Below are 17,963 nucleotides of genomic sequence, written 5' to 3'. Positions count from 1 at the left end.
GCCAAACCAGAAGGCAGAGCCAGAGGGCTGTATGAGATCAGGAGGGAGAGCCATGAGAATTAGTGATGAGGAGAGAAACTCAGGGAAGAACAGATGGGTCTGGTATGTATCCAGGTACTCGGGCTAAAGTAGACTCATACACAGCGTCTCTGGTCCTGTGTGTATCTGTGTGTGTACGTATATGTCTGCATATGTGTGCATGCATATGTCGATGTATGTGGCAGGAACACGTGATATGGGAGAGAATTATTCAGGGGAAGAGGTCTTTGGAATATTCTCCACCATACAACATCTTCTTCATTATTCCTCCCTCGTTGGCCACTGTCTTATCCTTCACCCTGATGACAAGTTACCTTGACCCCAAGCCCTTAATCAATCTTGTCTGTAATGAGTGGTACAGCAAGGGAACAGGGCTTGCCAGAACATTAGGCCTCTCCCTCCGGGCTGTGGGCAACTGCATCCGTCAGCTGGGCCTGAAATGAAGATACAGAGGTGTGTGCCAAGCCCCAACACTCTTCCTACACAAGCTGGCTTTTCTCCCTTTGCTACCTGTAGCAGCTGCAACATCCTGTATCCAAGGGAGAAAGCATTTCTGGCAGAAGAATCCTGACTGCAATTTCCGTGCTGCTCAGGCAGATTTGAGAAATGCCATCCATTGGCTTGCAAAGAAAGAAAATGAAACTTAACTGCCAGAAGGCCACCAGCTCTGCACCACATGTGAGCCACAGGGTCTCCATCCTTGGTCCAGGATACATCCTCACTCATGCAGTTTTGAAGTTTCTACTGACATCTTCAAAGTCACTATTTATAAAGAAAAGCTCAAGCTGCAGAGGGAAGCTCTATCCATGATTTCCCTGTCAGATTTTCTTAAGAAAATTTAATAGTGGCACTATGTACTCAGTCAAGCAACTCCAAATCTTTACACCTCATGAAACAGCTCTTACTTAAGAAGCTTGTCTGCTGGAGCCAGTTTCCAGACCCTTTTTTTAACCCCATCATAACCAATGCATTAACTCTTGTATATATTTTTTATTTCTGGTGGTTCTTTTCTTTTTAAAGAAATATTGTTTAGGGTACCTGGGTGACTCAGTCGGTTAAGTGTCCAGCTCTTGATTTTGGCTCAAGTCGTGATCTCAGCATCATGATATTGGGCCCCAACCCCACTCTGTGCTCAGCGGGGAGTCGGCTTGAGCTTCTCTCTCCTACTCTCTCTGAAATAAATAAATAAATCTTAAACCACCCCCTCCAAAAAAAGAAAAGAAAAAAAAAAAAGAGGGGCGCTTGAGTGGCTCAGTCGTTAAGCATCTGCCTTTGGCTTAGGTTATGATCCCAGTGTCCTCTATCAGAGATCAAGCCCCGCATCAGGCTCCCTGCTCAGTGGGGAGCCTGCTTCTCCCTCTCCCACTCCCCCTGCTTGTGTTCCTTCTCTCACTGTGTCTCTCTCTGTCAAATAAATAAAATCTTAAAAAAGAAAAGAAAGAAACACTGTTTAGTCTAAAAACATATTATCTGGTTGTTTCTTTAAAACAAACTTAAGGGGCACCTGCGTGGCGCAGTGAGTTAAAGCCTCTGCCTTTGGCTCAGGTCATGATATCAGGGTCCTGGGATTGAGCCCCATATCAGGCTCTCTGCTCAGCAGGGAGCCTGCTTCCCCCTCTCTCTCTGCCTGCCTCTCTGCCTACTTGTGATCTCTCTCTGTCAAATAAATAAATAAAATTTAAAAAAAAACAAATTTAATAGGTCTCTTCACTCCAACTTTAATTTTTCCTATAAAAATCTTTGCATTTGAATTTGCATTTGCATGGAAATTTACACTTATCGTGTGTCTATTTCATTCTCCAAATTCAGTTCACAGCCTTACATCCATGTGTAAATACGCAGGCGACATTTCACGGTTCCCTGATGGGCTGAACAGAAAGGTGGAAATGGAAGTTCTAGAAGTTGGGATATTATGGAAGAGACAATAAACATGAGAATAAGGGTTTTTTTTTTTTCCACTTAGAAAAACACACTTATAGTTAACTGATGTTTTCATTTTCCTCTTTTTGAGAGACAAGTTTATCCTTAAGTGTTGATTTTGTGCAACAAATGAAAATCATCAACAAAACAGAAAGGCAATCTACTGAATGAGAGAAGATATTTGTAAATGATATACCCAATAAGGGGATAATATTCAAGCTATATAAAGACTTTGTGGGTAAATAAAAAACATAATGCAGCCCGTCTTGCTCCCGCCGGGACATGAGTTACCCACGTCCTGCTCAGCTGGGCTCGGGTCCACCATGAAGAAAGCAGGGTCAGTGAGAGATCAAAGAATGATCTCCTTTTAATGTTTTTGTGTTATTTTAGACTCCTTACACTGAAAAGAGACTTAGCGTATTCCCAGGTAAGGTAACAGGGGCCTAGAGAAACCATGTCATTGCCTAGACTCTTCACCCAATAACCGGCAGGGCTGAGACCAGGACCCAGGTCTCCTGGCTCCCAGGCAGGGGCTTTGCCACCACTGTACGTACTCATCTGCTAGGGAGATAGTGAAGAGGCTTCAGAATTAGTGTCCCTCGTACAAATGATGGCTTAATCATTGGTGACCTTGGACAACTTATGTAAGTCAATTTCCTCCTATAAATGGAGTCAGAATAGTTCTTATCTCTCTCATCACTGTGAGATTCAATGACAGCATGTATGTGAGCTCTTTGGTACAGTGGCTGGCACATAGTACTCAGCAAATGTGGGATACTATGAGATCATTTCTGCATCGATTTGATAGAAACCAGGATATGGAAGACTATGGAAATAGCCACAAAGCCTTTGTGTGTAACATTAAAGATTAAAAAGCTGTCATCAACAACAAAAAATAAAAAAGGAACAGGCTGTCAGGAGTTGTTCTAAACACCTTCAACATTCAGCATGAGAGAGAATTCCAGAAATTGGAAAGACCTTGAAATTACTCAAAGGATGAAATAGAGCGTTTAGGTCACTTCAACTCCCGTGGTTTGGGACCATTATGGCCACTCTGTATAAAACAGCTCTGAGCTTTCTGGAAGCTTCTTTCAAACAAGTTCTGCTTACAAGGTGATAGCTTCTATTAAGTACCAAGAACACGAGATGACTAAGATCTCTTTTTTACCCTTTTACTTGTATCATATTAGGAACAGTTCACTAACAAACAGAGCCACATATTGGGTGCAGTGATCATAGTATTTGTATGTTGAACACCTGTGACGGGTTCTCCCCTAGGTTCCCGAGATCAGCAGGTAAACTCCCCCAAATCTCTGCCTTCTTGAAACTGTGGTCTGGAAGGGGATCCTGATGACAGATGGGTTACCCGAAAAATGCTAGAGGGAAAATCAGAGAAGGCTTCGTGGAGAGGCAATGTGTGAATTGTTTGGAAGGATGGTGAGGGGTTTTCCAGGTATCGGGGGTGGACGAGGAGAAGTAGAGAGCAGAGGAAATGGAGATAAGAAGGACAGACAGTACTAATTGTAGCTTACAGGGCTGATAATTCTAGTTGTGTTTTTTTGATACTAAACACAGTTTCCAACAGTCCTGGAAAATTATGCTGAAGTAGCTAAGACCCACATTGCTTCAAGTAGCACTTAAACAAAATGTGAATGTCATGACACTTAGATTACACAGCTGCGACCAGGACACCCACAGGGAGAAAAAGCCAGGAAAAGATGCCTTCCCACAAGTATGGCTTCTCTGACCATAACTACTTAGAACACTCTATGTTCTCTTTTGAACAGGAGTGACATTTTCATGCTCAGGCTGTTTCTCAGAGAGATTGTAAGAGTCCCCCGTCTCCACAACAAAAAATCAAAGCTAGTCATTTTTAATGTAATTGCATGGTTTCAGCCATATGCTCCCCCCCCCTTTAGTGAGTATCATTCACTTAGTACTGGCACAACTCCCCTCCTAAATTGGAGGTTTGCATATGTAATTATATCAAATGATGTGTTTGTTTATATCTCCGAACCACACTCAAAAGCTCGCCTATGATTTATCTTTGAAATTCAATTTCATCATGTCAGTCCCCAATTTACTGTGCCCAATGGGTCTTCAGTTACATGTGTGATGTCCACGCCTCTCTCCTGCTGAAATTACACAATGGGATTGCCATCCACCATGATGCATCAGAAAAGCTGAAGAGAGAGAGTGTGCTCTGTTTTATTCTCTCCTCTTTTCTAAGGCCCAGCTACATTCAGCGACCACAGAGTTGTTAAAAATGAAGACACAGCATTGGCTATTTTGACAAATTCCTCTGGACTGTGAGGATGGCTCACTGCATTCCTTTCTGACTGAAAACCAGTGCTGCTAAGGGCCAGAGCTCATCCAAGTGTGTCTCTTTAAGAGAAGAGAGCTCTTGCCTCTTCTTAGTGTAGCTGGTCCCATCTTCATAACAAGGATTATTTCCTAGCACAAATAACTACCAGTTGTAGCTTTAACCCCAAAACATTCTGTTCATTATTTTTATGTTCCTGACTCCCTGTGGACACACCCGATTACACCATTCATCCCAACCCCTCCCTCTTCATGCCTGATTCCTAAAGTAATGTCTCTGTCCGTTCATTCATTTATTTTTAAATGCCTGTCTTCTCCAAACATGAGGGGCTTGTTAAAAATCTAAAAGGCAGTTTGTGATCTCTTCCTGATTTTTAAACAGCTTTACCGACATGTAATCTACATGCAATGACATTCACGCATTTAAAGTATACAATTCAGTGGTTTTCAGAATGCGTGTGGAACCGTGCAACCTTCACCACAGTCTGTAAGTTTAGAGCATTTTCATCACCCCAGAAGAAACCTTGTCCCCACAAATAGCATTTCCTGTCCACACCCTACCTCATCTGATTTCCCACCGATTTTCACTTTTGACTTAGATTTTTTTTTTTTTTTAACCTGCCTTTTACCATCTCTCTGTGAAAATAACAATAATGGAAACACAGGGAACTAAAACCTACAGAGGCTTTCCTGCCTTTCTTCAGGAACAGAGTCAGCTTGGCTTTGTCATGCTCCAGGTTCCCTGTTGCGTGTGTTTCAGACTTTTCAGGAAGGCTGTCTCTTTCTCGGTTGGCTGTTAAGTATGTGAATAACACATCCCGGGATGGAGATGACAGGGGTGTTGCACTGCTCCCTCAGTCCTACATAAGCATTATGCAAATAAGAGGCTTTCCTTAGAAAGGAAGGAAGGAAAGAAGGACGGAGGAAGAAACCACCCTAGCACGAATCAGGAGAGGAAGCCTGACCTCTTCCCTGTGCACAGCACGTCACGGGGTCCATGGCTTCCCGACCCAGTGAGGACGTGACACAAGTGTCCTCAGGGAGAGCAGAGGGCAAAGGGCTCTTGGTCTTTTGTGCCTGCAAGAGCAGCAGGCAACCAGCAGAGTGAAGGCTGATGGCTCTTTCATCCATGTATAGCATCCCTCTAATAAGTGTTCCTCATTCCCATTGTGACTTCTCACAGAGGATGCCCCCTGAGGAGGTGCTGAAGTTCGCGAAAGCCTCCCTTCCCTTTCTGAGAAGACGGTTACTTCTCACTTGGACAGTGCCATTGTGACATGTGACCCTGTCAGAAAGAACAGCCTGGAAACGAAGGAGTCAGATTTCTGTGTGAGACGCCCCTTGGTGTGACCACACTGACCCTCAGTCGATCTGAACCAGAAAGCTGTGCCCCGCTTTATTCTTCCTTTATCACCTCAGCCACCGGGGCACTCACACCATCTCTGTCTCCCCCACATTCGTCCCCAACCCTCCCCCCCCACCACCGACACACTGAGCCAGATGCTAAAGCAGCTCGATGCATTTCATTCTTGGATGTGGCTGGGCAGAAAAATTAATGTCAATAAAAAGTCATGCTGAGAGTCAACAAAAGAGAGTGGAATGGCACAGAGCCACCTTTCAGAATTAGAGAACCTGTTCAGGCATCGTCCCAAGAGACTTGGACACAGTAAATGAGAGGTGGACTAGGGCACAGAATCTGAGTTTTTGAGTTTCCCCGGAGGGGTTCTGATGAGCAGTGAGGGAAGAGAAGTTACTGATTCTCCCACTTCAAAGTCTTGATACCAGTCTTCTCTCCAAAATCTCAGACAGTAGCCCATCTTTGTATCCCAAGGGTGCCTAGCGGTGCGCCATTCCCATGGAGACACTCCGAATGTGGTTTCAAATGAATATGAGAAGCCAGCACCCCCGGTCCACCTGCAAACCCTCTCCTGGCACACAAACCAGTACCTTCCTGAAGAAACACATTCTAAGTCTGCAGCAAAACTGGAGATTAGAAAATTAATAATCTCCTCTATAGCAGCTTTTGTCAACTGAGCATTAATGAAGTTTCCTATTCTTTGTTACAGGCCGGAGGCTAGGGGGACAGCAGGGCTTCAAAATAAAAAGGCAGAGCCTTCCCATGAAGGAACTCTGTCAACTTGTCTAGTGGGGAAATACACACATGTGAACAACGGATTCTAGCACAGAGCAAAGAGCCGTGATGGAGGCGTGTACTGGTTGTTTTGGGACACACCAGATGGACACCTAACCCTGGAAGACAGGTCACCTCTCTAACATCTGAGCTAAATGTAAACCATCTATAAGTGAAGCAGTGGGGGGTGGGGCATGTTCCAGAAAGAATTTATGGGAAGGCAGATCATTTGTAGAGTGGGAACACAGCCTTCCCTCCCATGGGGTGTGTGGACAGATGAGAGCAAAGGGGAGTGGGGCCATTTTGTAAAGAGATATGCTACCCTCAGTGGGATTTTATTTTGATGCCCCTTTCACCTCTTGGGACCTCTTCTTGGCTTTCTCTAGAATCCACGTGCTCCCACCTACCAGGTACATGTAAAACAAAAGCTAGAGGTCTTGAGCTTCTCAGCAGATCTTGGTAAAATGCCTTTTCCATACTTCCTGTACCTCACTCGTGTAGGGAGCGAGCTTGACATGCGATTTCCCCTGCTCTTTTCTGTCCATCAGCACAGGTCACAAGATCAGCCCAATCCATAGTCTCATCTTCAGGGACGGTGTAGCATCAAGAAATGGAATATAAATTTGACCTCCTAATTGCCATTTGACAATAATAATAATAATACCTGCAAAAGACAAATTGGTGTAATAACTGGGCAGCCTTGAAGGTTGTGGCTTCTCATTGCCTTTTCTTTGTCTTTATACTCAAAGGGGTGATTCATTTACGGAAAACACCATTCGAAAGAAAGATATAGAGATATTTCCCATGTGGAACTGATTTTGTGTAAAGATTTCAACAAATAAAACAAAATGATAAAATTACAGTGCGAGGTCTTTGGTATATAAGTTATTAAATTTGAAATAATTATGTGTACAAGTAGTTATTACCGAAGTAACCTTCCTTGTCAAGGGTAACAAAAAATTGTATCAGCATTAAAAAGTTAAATAAGAAAGGGCTGTTTCATAGCCTGATTCTGATCAGCATCAACAACCTATTAGTGTTCAAGAACTCTGAAATCTTTAATGAGGTTCTTACTGTAGAATTTCAGTCATATGCAAATGAATCATTGAAATTCCTCATTATCAGGAAAACAATGGTTCTTCAGTGAGTTTCTGCATCCCCAGAGTGATTACAGTACCTAACGGAGGTAAGCAGAACCAGAACAAATTTTCCAGGTTTCCTTTATAAATTTTACTTATAAAATTTATAAGAAAAATTCAGAGACCATCTTGATGGGCACCGGGGATGGAAGAGTTACTGTTCCCCATCAGTTTTGCTTTTCCTTTAACTGGATTTGCTTCCCATGCTCAGTAAGCTACTTGCCCCAGATATTTAAAAGTCAAATATTCTCATTTCTACGCAGGTCTGATTACAACAACTTCAAGGAAATTGGATCGAGAACAGCAGGCAGAACATTTTCTGGAGGTAAGTGCATAGAGGGAACTAGCATTCATTAAAACTGACTTTCACTAAACTTCTTTAACCTTCCGTGTAAACTAGAACTTTAATATATTTGAACTACGGATTCCTAAATAAAGATATCTTTCTTGGGCTGCTTGGTTCTGAAGGTGGAGATTTCTGGTACCTTCCTCCGAACACACTCCTATGTGCCAAGCGGGGGTGGTAGAGCGAGCAGCCTATGCCTTCCTCTGAAAACAAGCCTGTCAATCATCAGAAAAGAAGGTTCAGAAGCAGAGCCCTAGAAGCCTCCAGGGCCTGGGATGTGAAGGGAGAAAGAGCCAAAGGGCTGTGATCAGAGCAAAGTACATCATTTGTGAAGACGCGAGTTGCTTTTGCTTCTCATTTCTTTTCTGGGGAGAGGGTTGAGGAAGAGAAGCCTGCTAGTTGATTCACTGCCCGAGACAACTGTTTCTGAAACCATAAAATGTACTCCTATAATTCATTAAGACAGAAACAGCAGCAATATAAACTGGAAGAGTGTTATTTCTGGAGGGAAAGAAAAAAACCACCATAAGGCAAGAAATGAGAAAATAGACATGAAAGAGCTTCGTGGAACATTCTTTCTATACATATCGAGTATCTTTATTGGGAAGCTTGGAGCCTGGGTAGTATGTATGGCACTGGGATTTCAGTGTGACAGTCTGATACGGAACAGATGACAATGCTTGAAAGTTAGGGCTTTATTAAGGTTTTATCACACATCTGCGCTTCTAAAATGGTCTGTTAGTCCCTAAGAATCGCTTACTAGAATCCTCAGGTCCTACACACACACACACACACACACACACACACTCTTCAAATCTCTCATCCTCAGGTCCTATACACACACACACACACACACTCTCTTCAAATCTCTCCTGGTGTTTTCCTTTAAATCAGTTCACCAGCAATGATTTCTTTAACAAGCCCTAGACCGGGAAGTGGTGCCTAAGGATCCGGGAGCTGCCCGGCCAAGATATCTTGCATGGCTAAAAGCTGTTTAATTGCCCTGGACCTCAGTTTCCCCTACTGTGAAATGTGGCAAATAATTACCACTCCATATACCTCAAAGGATTGCTATTAGAACCAACCCTTATATTTTATATCAAAGTTCCTTTAAAACTCTTAAAGCATTATACATAATAAAGGATTATTATTATTACCATGTAGCACTGTGATAATCCTTTTAAAACATTGCTATCATCTCATAAAGATGAAAGACTCCAGGCTGCCAAAAAATAATTATTATAATTCTTTTTTCAAAATCATACCACTGGGCTGCAGTTAGCGTCTGGTCCAGAATTAGAGTACATTTGCCAGAATAATAACACCTTATATTATATTTATGTGCTCCTTTTCTTCGCAACAGAGGTCAGGACTCCTGGGGAGGTGGCGTGCTCATATAGTTGAACCCTTTACCTGCCCACAGGGGAAAAGGAGGGGGTCTCATTAGCTGGGGAATCTGCCCGAGGTTGCTTACTGCCTTGTGCCTGGAAAGGGTGGTGTCTTCCGGAGGGGGGAGGTTGGTGCAGAGTGTGACTCTAGGGAAGAGTGTTTTCCAGGCATTTGAATTTACTTCCCAGAAGAATCCTTAACTGTTGTGCATCCTTTACAGACTTACATAAATACTGCCCAAATACTTCCATCGTGAGGGTAACACCAATGTATCTGGCATATCATTTCCCAGTACCAGGTATTAATCTGCCTAGGGAAGTCGTGCCGCATAGCCGCTATCCACCTCCCTAGAGTTGCTGCGGGGGGAAACGTGTTTAACACCGCGTCTGGGATCTGGCACTAAGTAGGTACTCAGTGAAGAGTTGCTGTACCTGTTGCAGTTTTATTATTAGCATATAGTGTCATGATTCCTAAGCCTTCCAAACATCCGACTTCATCTGCGCGCTCCAGAAGAGAGAGTAGCTCCAAGACAGCTGATGTGCAGACAGGAGCCTCAGACAGCAGCCCTTGGACTTGGCCTGGGTCCCAGGGTCTGCCCTGCATGCAGGGGATACAAAGTAAACAGGAAGGGGCAGGAGGGCACATAATAAACAAGTAAAGGCTGTAAGTTCAGAGACAAGCTCTCCGAGGCCACTCAAAGAAGTCTCCACGATAGTGTCTGAAGTGGGAATGATAGACAACACCCAATACACTGGTGAGGAAAGCCTCTTTGAGTAGGTGACATTTGGGACATGAAGCCAAGATTCTGTTCAAGGCCAATGTGATCACCCAGGCCGTCTGATTTAAGGGTTTAAAGGTGGAACTGGGTACAGGGGGTAGGAAATGAAGTTGCAGAAGGCAAACAGGGTTGTTTGCCTTCTTGTTGTAAGGATGACTTTGTTTTTTTTTTTTCCCTGAGTGCAGTGGAAAGTCAGCAAGCCTGGGTGACGTGATATGCTTGCCCCAGTGTAAGCTACTCAGCTGAGCCGGAATGGGCCGGGACAGCGCACGGGTAGTGGGGGAGACCCTAGGGAGCTTCTAGAGGGATCTGCATGAGTCATGATAATGGGTTTGGATGAAGGCTTTTTAAAAAAAATAACTAGAGGAGGCAGGTAAGGTTCTAAAAACAAATGTCGAAGCAGGTGTCTCCACTTAGTAGCTGAAAATGCAGTGGGAGGCAAGAAGTGTCCACAGGGTGAAGAGTAAAGAACAAAGAAGAGAACGATTTAAAAATATCTCCCTGGCTGGGGCCACACAGCCAGCCTCAGCGTTGGCTTGGCGTTCGGAGATTGACTGACTGGATACCCTTTTGTTCTGGTCAACCCGAGCATTTACAGGGGCACCAAAGTTACCTAGGTTTTAGTTTGCTGATGTGGCACCTTGGACAGAACGGTTCCCTCTTGGGCCTAGAAATTGATTTCACCCAGGGTGAAGGCAGTCGGTCAGAGGGAAGGGTCTGCTGATACAAACACCGTCATGAGGGGCGCCTGGGTGGCTCAGTTAAGCCGCTGCCTTCAGCTCAGTTCATGATCTCAGGGTCCTGGGATCGAGTCCCATATCAGGCTCTCGGCTCAGCAGGGAGTCTGCTTCCCTCTCTCTCTCTCTCTCTGCCTGTATCTCTGCCTACTTGTGATCTCTGTCAAATAAATAAATAAAATCTTAAAAAAAAAAAAAAACAAAAAAAACCCCGTCATGATTCTGGCTAACCGGCAGCACGCTGGCTTTTCTGAATTCTCAGTGTGGAGATCTGAAACACTGGGAGTCAGCCGAACCAATCCGACTAGCCCCAAGCTCCCACCGTCATTCTTCCCATCTTCCAGGATCCCCATCGTTTCTGCTCTTTCTTTTAGTGACTTCTGTGGCTGAGGTTTTCAGCTAATCCCAGCCTTCTTCTTTCTCCCTCGGTCCCTCCATCTCCCCTTTTCTCTCTCACACGCACCCTCTCTTGCTCTTACTTTCTAAATTGTATAGTTCTTGTCAGGCTACTTTTTTCCCTGCATAACTTTGTTGTGATGGTTTCAGTAACATTCCTTTCTTTTTTTCTGGATGGATCATGGAAAGGGTGTTGCTTTAACTCAGTCCTCCAAACACTGAGTTAAAATAGTATCATTCAAAGTACAGAATAGAGTTCTCTGCTATCCACAGATTTTTTTGTAACTGCTGATACATTGTGTGAGTCTTAAGTGTTGGGTATGGGTAATTAACCTCCTGGAGAGCCTTTAATTGCCAAGATAACCCTATGCTCCTCTTAAACTCATATTAACCTTCTGGCTCTATTTCATATCTCTCCTTCCCAATGAAACAAAATTGACTCTTCTTGAAAAGACCCGTTCAGAGGCTGACCTGGTGAGGACACTTCTGAATGCGTAACCAGAAGGGCATTAATGATTTGTTTCTAGTTTGCTATCCCCATGATAGAAGGTGCTTCAATTGTATACTGCTGGTACTCTGCCTGTACACTGAATTAAGATATTTAACTTGACCACGTATGGGCCGTAAGGGTTTTTGAGTCTGTAAGCATTCACCTTCCATGTCGGATGATAAGACGACTGTCGTCACAATCAGAATCCGAGGGATTTGCTAAAGAAGAGCAGCAGAGAACTGTAGAAAGATTCGCAAGTTCAACATAATCTCCTTTGGTGAATTCTAAGTGTTCACTCTTACCAAATTTGAAGTCTGTTCGATGTAAACATTGGAGTGGTCTTCTGTCCCTACTATAAAATGCAAAAATAGGGCATTTTTTAGTTCATTTACTCAAAGTGATATACATTCCTCAATGGCCTTTTATGTTTGTAGCAGAGGTAGAAGGATAATTCAGGGAAATAGATGCAGGACGTTGATAACAAATGCATAAATAATATAATGAATGTTTTAGCTTAACAGTTAGGATGTTAGCCCCACTCACTATCAGAGAAGACAGCTGTGAAATAGGAATCATTGCAGGGATCACTGACCCCTTCCCTGTGCCTGCAAGGTGAGGATAACAATCCCTAACACAGACTTGATGTGAAGAGTTATGGAATGACAAGGTGAAAAGTGCTCAGAACGCTGACTGTCACACAAGGGTTCCCTGAACAGTAGCAGCTGTTGTCAGTTCTGTGTCTTACTTGTCTTCAGAGTGTCTGTTCTAGCACTTGATCCACAGGGGGCACTCAAGAAATGTCCTGTGAATGAATACTACTCTAACAGGCCCTTGTTCTACCCTCAAGGAGGTGATGGACGGCAGTTTAGGACACCATGAAGTGCATGGGCTTGGAGACAGAAATAATGGAATACACTGCCTCTTTCGATCCACCTTGTCAACTTAAATTTGATTCCCCATTTCCTTATCTTTAAAGTGGGGTTCAATGATTCCCTACCTCATTGATGAACCACACAGAGGGCCCGGCACACACAGACACTGCTAAACCATTACCTGTCCCTCCCTCTTCCCCATCCACTCCCTTCTCCCCTTGTCCTCAACAAACACCTTGTCAATTCCCTTTCTTTTTCAGTCCTGGCCCCAGTATGTTGAAAAGCTTATTGCAGTTCAATTATTCTTAAAAGATATAGCCACTTAAATAATCCTATAGTTCCGGCTTAATTATGTGTGAATCTTTATCTTGCGTCTGAAAGAGTATTATTTGCCTCCCTTTTGATCTTGAAATGCTTCTCTGTTCAGGGCTGGATGGTTCTGATAAAAGTCTTCCAGAGAGAACAGAGAGCGTGATTTTATTTGCAAATCAAAAAAAAGATGACAAGGCTGAGTAACCAGCATAAAGACAGGGGATGGGAAATTATGGTGTGTGTGTGTGTGTGTGTGTGTGTGTGTGTATTACTTGAAGTAGCTCAGAGAACGTGGTGAGACTTTAGAGTACAGTTGATATAAATAACAAAACACATTATAGAGAGATACACTAGAGCTCTAAGAATGTAAATTATTTACTGTCTGTCCCTTTAGCATATCATCCATTGTCCTCTGTAAGGTATATCTCATATGACTATTTTTTCTTCCCATTTGAAATTCTCATCCCTTTTTATAGTCTTATTTTCTGAGTGAAAAAAAAAAATACTGTTCTTGGGTAAGTTTTTGTAACAGTTCCTCTTGCCTTAGGATGCAAATTGATTTCTTCCGTGCGTGTACTGCCTTAGTGGTTTCTTCCTTTGGTAAGCCTCTACTCTTGAAATGATGGTAATTTCTGGTGGTGAAGAACTGCAGACCTATTTCAATTAAGTAGTCCGAAGTTTGATGATTTAACTATGAGAGCAATAGAAGTTTCTCTCATTAGGTTCTTCTTTCTGCTACCTTCAAGAAACTTTGAGGAAAGTACCAGCAGGCCTTGAAAAAAGATGGTCTATCCCTGTGCAAAAACAGTACTTGTGGCAGACGTTGGCCTCAGATAGAGTTGGTCCTCACTTCTCCTTCTTCCTGTGTTATGCTGACTTTGACAGAATTAATGAAAATTCACTGTTTTTCCTTCCTGTCTTAAAAGCTTTATTATGTGCTGATTCTAGGCCTGGCATTGGGCAAGACACCAAGCTTCTGTTACTGGAGCGAGTATGTTTTGCCCACTGAACATATTTTTCTTTGCCTTTCACAATGAGGTCATTAGAGTCTAACCTGCTGTTTATTCATGAGTTACTGTAGTTAGCTGCTATCTTGTTATCAAGGGGCTATTTTTCATTCATATCCTCCAGACGCTGCTCCTGCACTATACAGACGTAGAAACTAAGACTTAGACAAGAGAGAGCCAAGGTCCCACAGTTCCTTCATAGTCGTGTCCAGGATATGTCTTCTTCTCCTCATAGAACAGTATGGCCCTACACGCCCATCAGCACATTAAAATGGCGGCCAATGGAATCATCTTTTCCCACTCTTGGATCACAGAACATTTACTGAACTGTCAGGTCAGCCCACCCTTAAGCATCAGCATATATATGTATGATAAGAGGAGGTTTTCTCTTAGACTCTTTGGTTTTCCATTTGCCACTCCCTCAGCTGCTCCTCTGTGCCCACTATTCTGCCTTCTACTGCCTGCCCAGCTTTGAGCAGGGGTTCACCCTGCTGGCTACCACCCCAAGCTCCAGGACCAAGTCCCCCTGAGAGGATGCTGTGGCCAAAATAGCAGAAGAATAGACCAGGCATTAAGGCTGGATTGCTTGTGTTGAAAGTCCTAAACCCTAGGTTGAAGTCCTAAACCCCAGGAGCCCAGAAGGTGACTGTGCTTGGAGTCTTAACAGAGGTAATTAGTTAAAATGAGGCCATGAGGGTGGCCCCTTATCCAGTAGGACCAGTGTCCTAATAGGAAAAAGAAATTTGGATAAGGACCCATTCAGAGGGAAAATCATGTGAAGACGCAGAGAGAAGACAGCCATCTATGAGCTAGGGAGAGAGGCCTCATAAGAAACCAATCCTGTCAACACCTTGACCCCAGACTTCTAGCTTCTAGGATTGTGAGAAAATACATTGCTGTGTACTCCATCCAGCCTGTTGTCATCTGTCATGGCCGCCTGAGCTCACTACTGCAGCAGGCCGACTTCCTACATGGGCCCACCCCTGCCCCTCTCTCCTCATACCACCCCCTCACAAGGCTATAGAAACGCATCCAACTTTATTTACTGAGGGCAAGGGTAACTATAAATATTGTACAACAAGGAAAAAACCTCCACATAAATCTGGTCATTTCCATGTTGCACACTCCATAACTATGAGTGTGTATGAGAAGTATCCCCAAGTTAAAAGTCCTCACTGAAGTCTCCCTCATGGCATGTACTGGTTTCTAACTGCTTCTCTCCCCTCAAGTGGCTACTTTTCTGAGGGCCTGCTTCCTCCACTGTCTGCAGTGAGGGTTTCCAGCCCATCTTTCCCAGAAATCCTGTAGCTTGGCTCAGGAACAAACCATTCATTTTAGATTTTTCTAAATCAATGTCATTTTTGCATTTCAAATAGTGCCCCAAGAGGGCTTAAGCAGGCCAACCAGGGGTGGCTTTGAGCACCACAGCTACAGTTAAATAAGGGGTATTGGTGGTAATGGTGGTGGTGGTTTTGGGGACCATGATGGTGTTGGTGGTGGTGATCACGATGGTGGTGGTGGTCCTGGGGTGATGGTGGTGGTGATGGTCGTGGTGGAGATGGTGTGTGTGCATGTCTACTTGTGTGTGGGAACATGAGCGTATGAGGTAGGAATAAGGGTTGCAGGTCCCAATCCTGCAGAAGAGTCCAGGTTGGTGAGAGCTCTCAAGAACGATCTCTTGAGATATCTTCCCAGCACTATGAATTGTGAATATCTATATCTATATCGATATCGATATCGATATAGATATACACACACCACTATATTCTCCCAACTGACCAAACATTAAGTATTAAATCAAACACACACACATTTTTTCAAGCAAATATTAATTCTCAGAGATAGTTTGTTCAAAACGGAAATTGCAAGAGAATCCTGGTTTGATAATTCAGAGGAACATCATGGGTGTGGATGCGGGCGCAGAGGGGAAAGATGGCAGGTCTCACCTGCCCCTTCCAAAGAGGCTTGGCCAGTGGCAAATGTGGAAGCAGGTGGGCCCAGTTTCATTAGGAAGCCTTGTTTTTTCGAAAACAAAACAAAAAAATTCCCAAATCCGATTTATATGTCACATCTCTCTACACTATCGTTGACACTTGCATTTTTTTTAATACTGTAATGAGCCAATGAACTCCTATTTTTCAACATTTGATAGAAGGGAAAGATTTTGTTTCTTACTGCCTCATAGTTTGTAATCCTCTCACGGTAGAGAAATTTACATATATTGTAAAATGCAGTTTGTTTTTCATCATCTCTTTGTCCCACATTTTTTTCACACTGTGCCCTTTTGAGCCCCTCAAAATACAAGAAATGAGCCCAGGGCCATGTCTGAAGAGCCCCTGTTGAGGTTGGAAATGACAGCATGTGAGTACTTGGTTAGGATCTTAGCTGAGGACCCCCTTCCCACTCTGTCTCCATCCAAACCGAGGAAGGGAAGAGTTCTTTTGGCCCCTTGGATGACATAGAGTCTCGAGGGCGTCCTGCCTGCTCTGTCTGCCCCTGGCAGTTTTGTACGTCTTAGCTTTGCTTGTCTGTGTCCCTGGTTAGCCTCCCCGTGCATAATCTGCAGTCACTTCTAGACGCTGGGAGAGTTGTCTGGAATGAGTCCTTGATTCTATAAATAGCCACCTCTAATTTATCAGTTGGTGAAAGATGGCGTTTGTTTTCCTTCTCCTTAAATCAGAACACTAATTAGTCGAGCAACAGTAAATGAAACCTGTTCCCTTGGACCTGGAAAGGTACCTCCATCCAGTGGCCCCGCCTGGAAATGGAAATGAGCCAGCTTCTGCAGGCTGCTGACTAGTGGTGCTGGCGGGCAGAAAGCTCTCCAGGCCGGTCACAGCCTGTTGAGCTGGGCACACAAGCTGCGAGGAACTGAGGCTTTCTGCTTTTGTTTTCAGTTGTGAATCCTTTTGAAAGCCATGCTCTGTGGTGGCTTCCTTCCTGGGCAAGCGCTAATGGGGTCCTGGGGGAGACAGGAGGGATGGGAGAGAACCTCTCTCCCAGCGGGTCTGGGATCACATCCGGGGCTGATCCCTTCTCAGAGAAGAGGGCCAGATTCCTTGCATGGCTCTCTGCATAATCCTGAGGACTCCCCACCATGAATCTCACGTCCCAGAAGCCCAGGCTGACTTCTCCCCCTGGCACAGTGATGATAAATTGACCCTCTGCCCTGGGCTTCCGCAGCTCCTTTTCTCTCGTGCTGCCTGGTGTGGCTTTCCTAGTTTATCTTGTGCAGCCCACTCTCTGAGCCACAGAACGATCTGTCCAGTCTGATTTCACTTGGACCCTTCAGAAATCATCCAAGCTTGTGCCTAACACCGGATGCGTATGACCCAGTTGAGCACGTTAAGTCTGTCTTGGGGGAAATAAAAATATAATGACAGCAGGTTCAGAACATGAGATCCCAACTCAAGTGGGATCTCTATTAATAAAAAGGAAAACCGACTCTGGCTTGCTTCCTGCTGGCTGCAGACAGCTTTGTTCAAGTGAGCTGTTGTTGTTGCAAGACCTTCCGAGTGACTTGCTTGGGGGTGGGGGGGATGGGTTGGGGACTACCAACCTCATCTCTTTGTGGGCAAGACCGTAGTAAGGGAAAGGCTGAGAGGTCTTGGCAGCGGGATGCCGGTTACTGTGAGGAGGGTCAGTGGGGGCAGTCCTGGATGTCACAGCCAAGGAAAGCGGGTTGTTATGTGAGGGCAAATACCATCAATTCCTTTGAAATTGAGAAAACCTGTTGTAAATTTGGTTATTTTGTCTTTGGGAATGTAGCACTGTATGTATATATACAGTTCTTCAATCTCACTTAAGAAATAAAACATATCTCATGAAACAATGTCCTTTGTACTGCAGATGTAGACAGAGACAGTTTAAACTTTGGAGGGGCTTTGGAGACAGACCTCGCCACTTGCCAGCTGTACCAGCTTTCTCTGTCCAGTTTTATCTAGGCATGCTGCGTGTCTGTTCCCCGTTAAGAGTTTAATGTATGTTGGCTATTGTGACGCAGCTTAAGATTTTTCCTTGGGATTTCTGAAGTGGTCTTCTAGTGGAAAAATTCAGAACATACAGTGCATTGTATTATGCAATGT

General features: G+C 44.1%; 1 protein-coding gene across 4 annotated transcripts in view; it reads left to right on the top strand.

Annotated features, from left to right (window-relative positions):
• The window catches only part of FAT3 (FAT atypical cadherin 3), a 641,086-nt gene that overhangs the window by 455,826 nt on the left and 167,297 nt on the right, over positions 1-17,963 (top strand). For 3 of the 4 annotated variants that reach the window (XM_044258324.1, XM_044258326.1, XM_044258325.1), the window contains one exon: positions 7,815-7,876. The exons of the other annotated variant lie outside the window; for it this stretch is intronic. In XM_044258324.1, coding sequence (XP_044114259.1) covers positions 7,815-7,876 — 62 coding nt within the window. The remainder of the gene's footprint in view (positions 1-7,814; positions 7,877-17,963) is intronic. 4 annotated transcript variants of the gene reach the window in all.

This window comes from Neovison vison, chromosome 7, assembly GCF_020171115.1.
Source record: "Neovison vison isolate M4711 chromosome 7, ASM_NN_V1, whole genome shotgun sequence".
In the NCBI taxonomy this organism is placed as follows: Eukaryota; Metazoa; Chordata; class Mammalia; order Carnivora; family Mustelidae; genus Neogale; species Neogale vison.
Note: the sequence above shows the minus strand (reverse complement) of the source record. Positions and strands in the feature narration are given on the sequence as shown.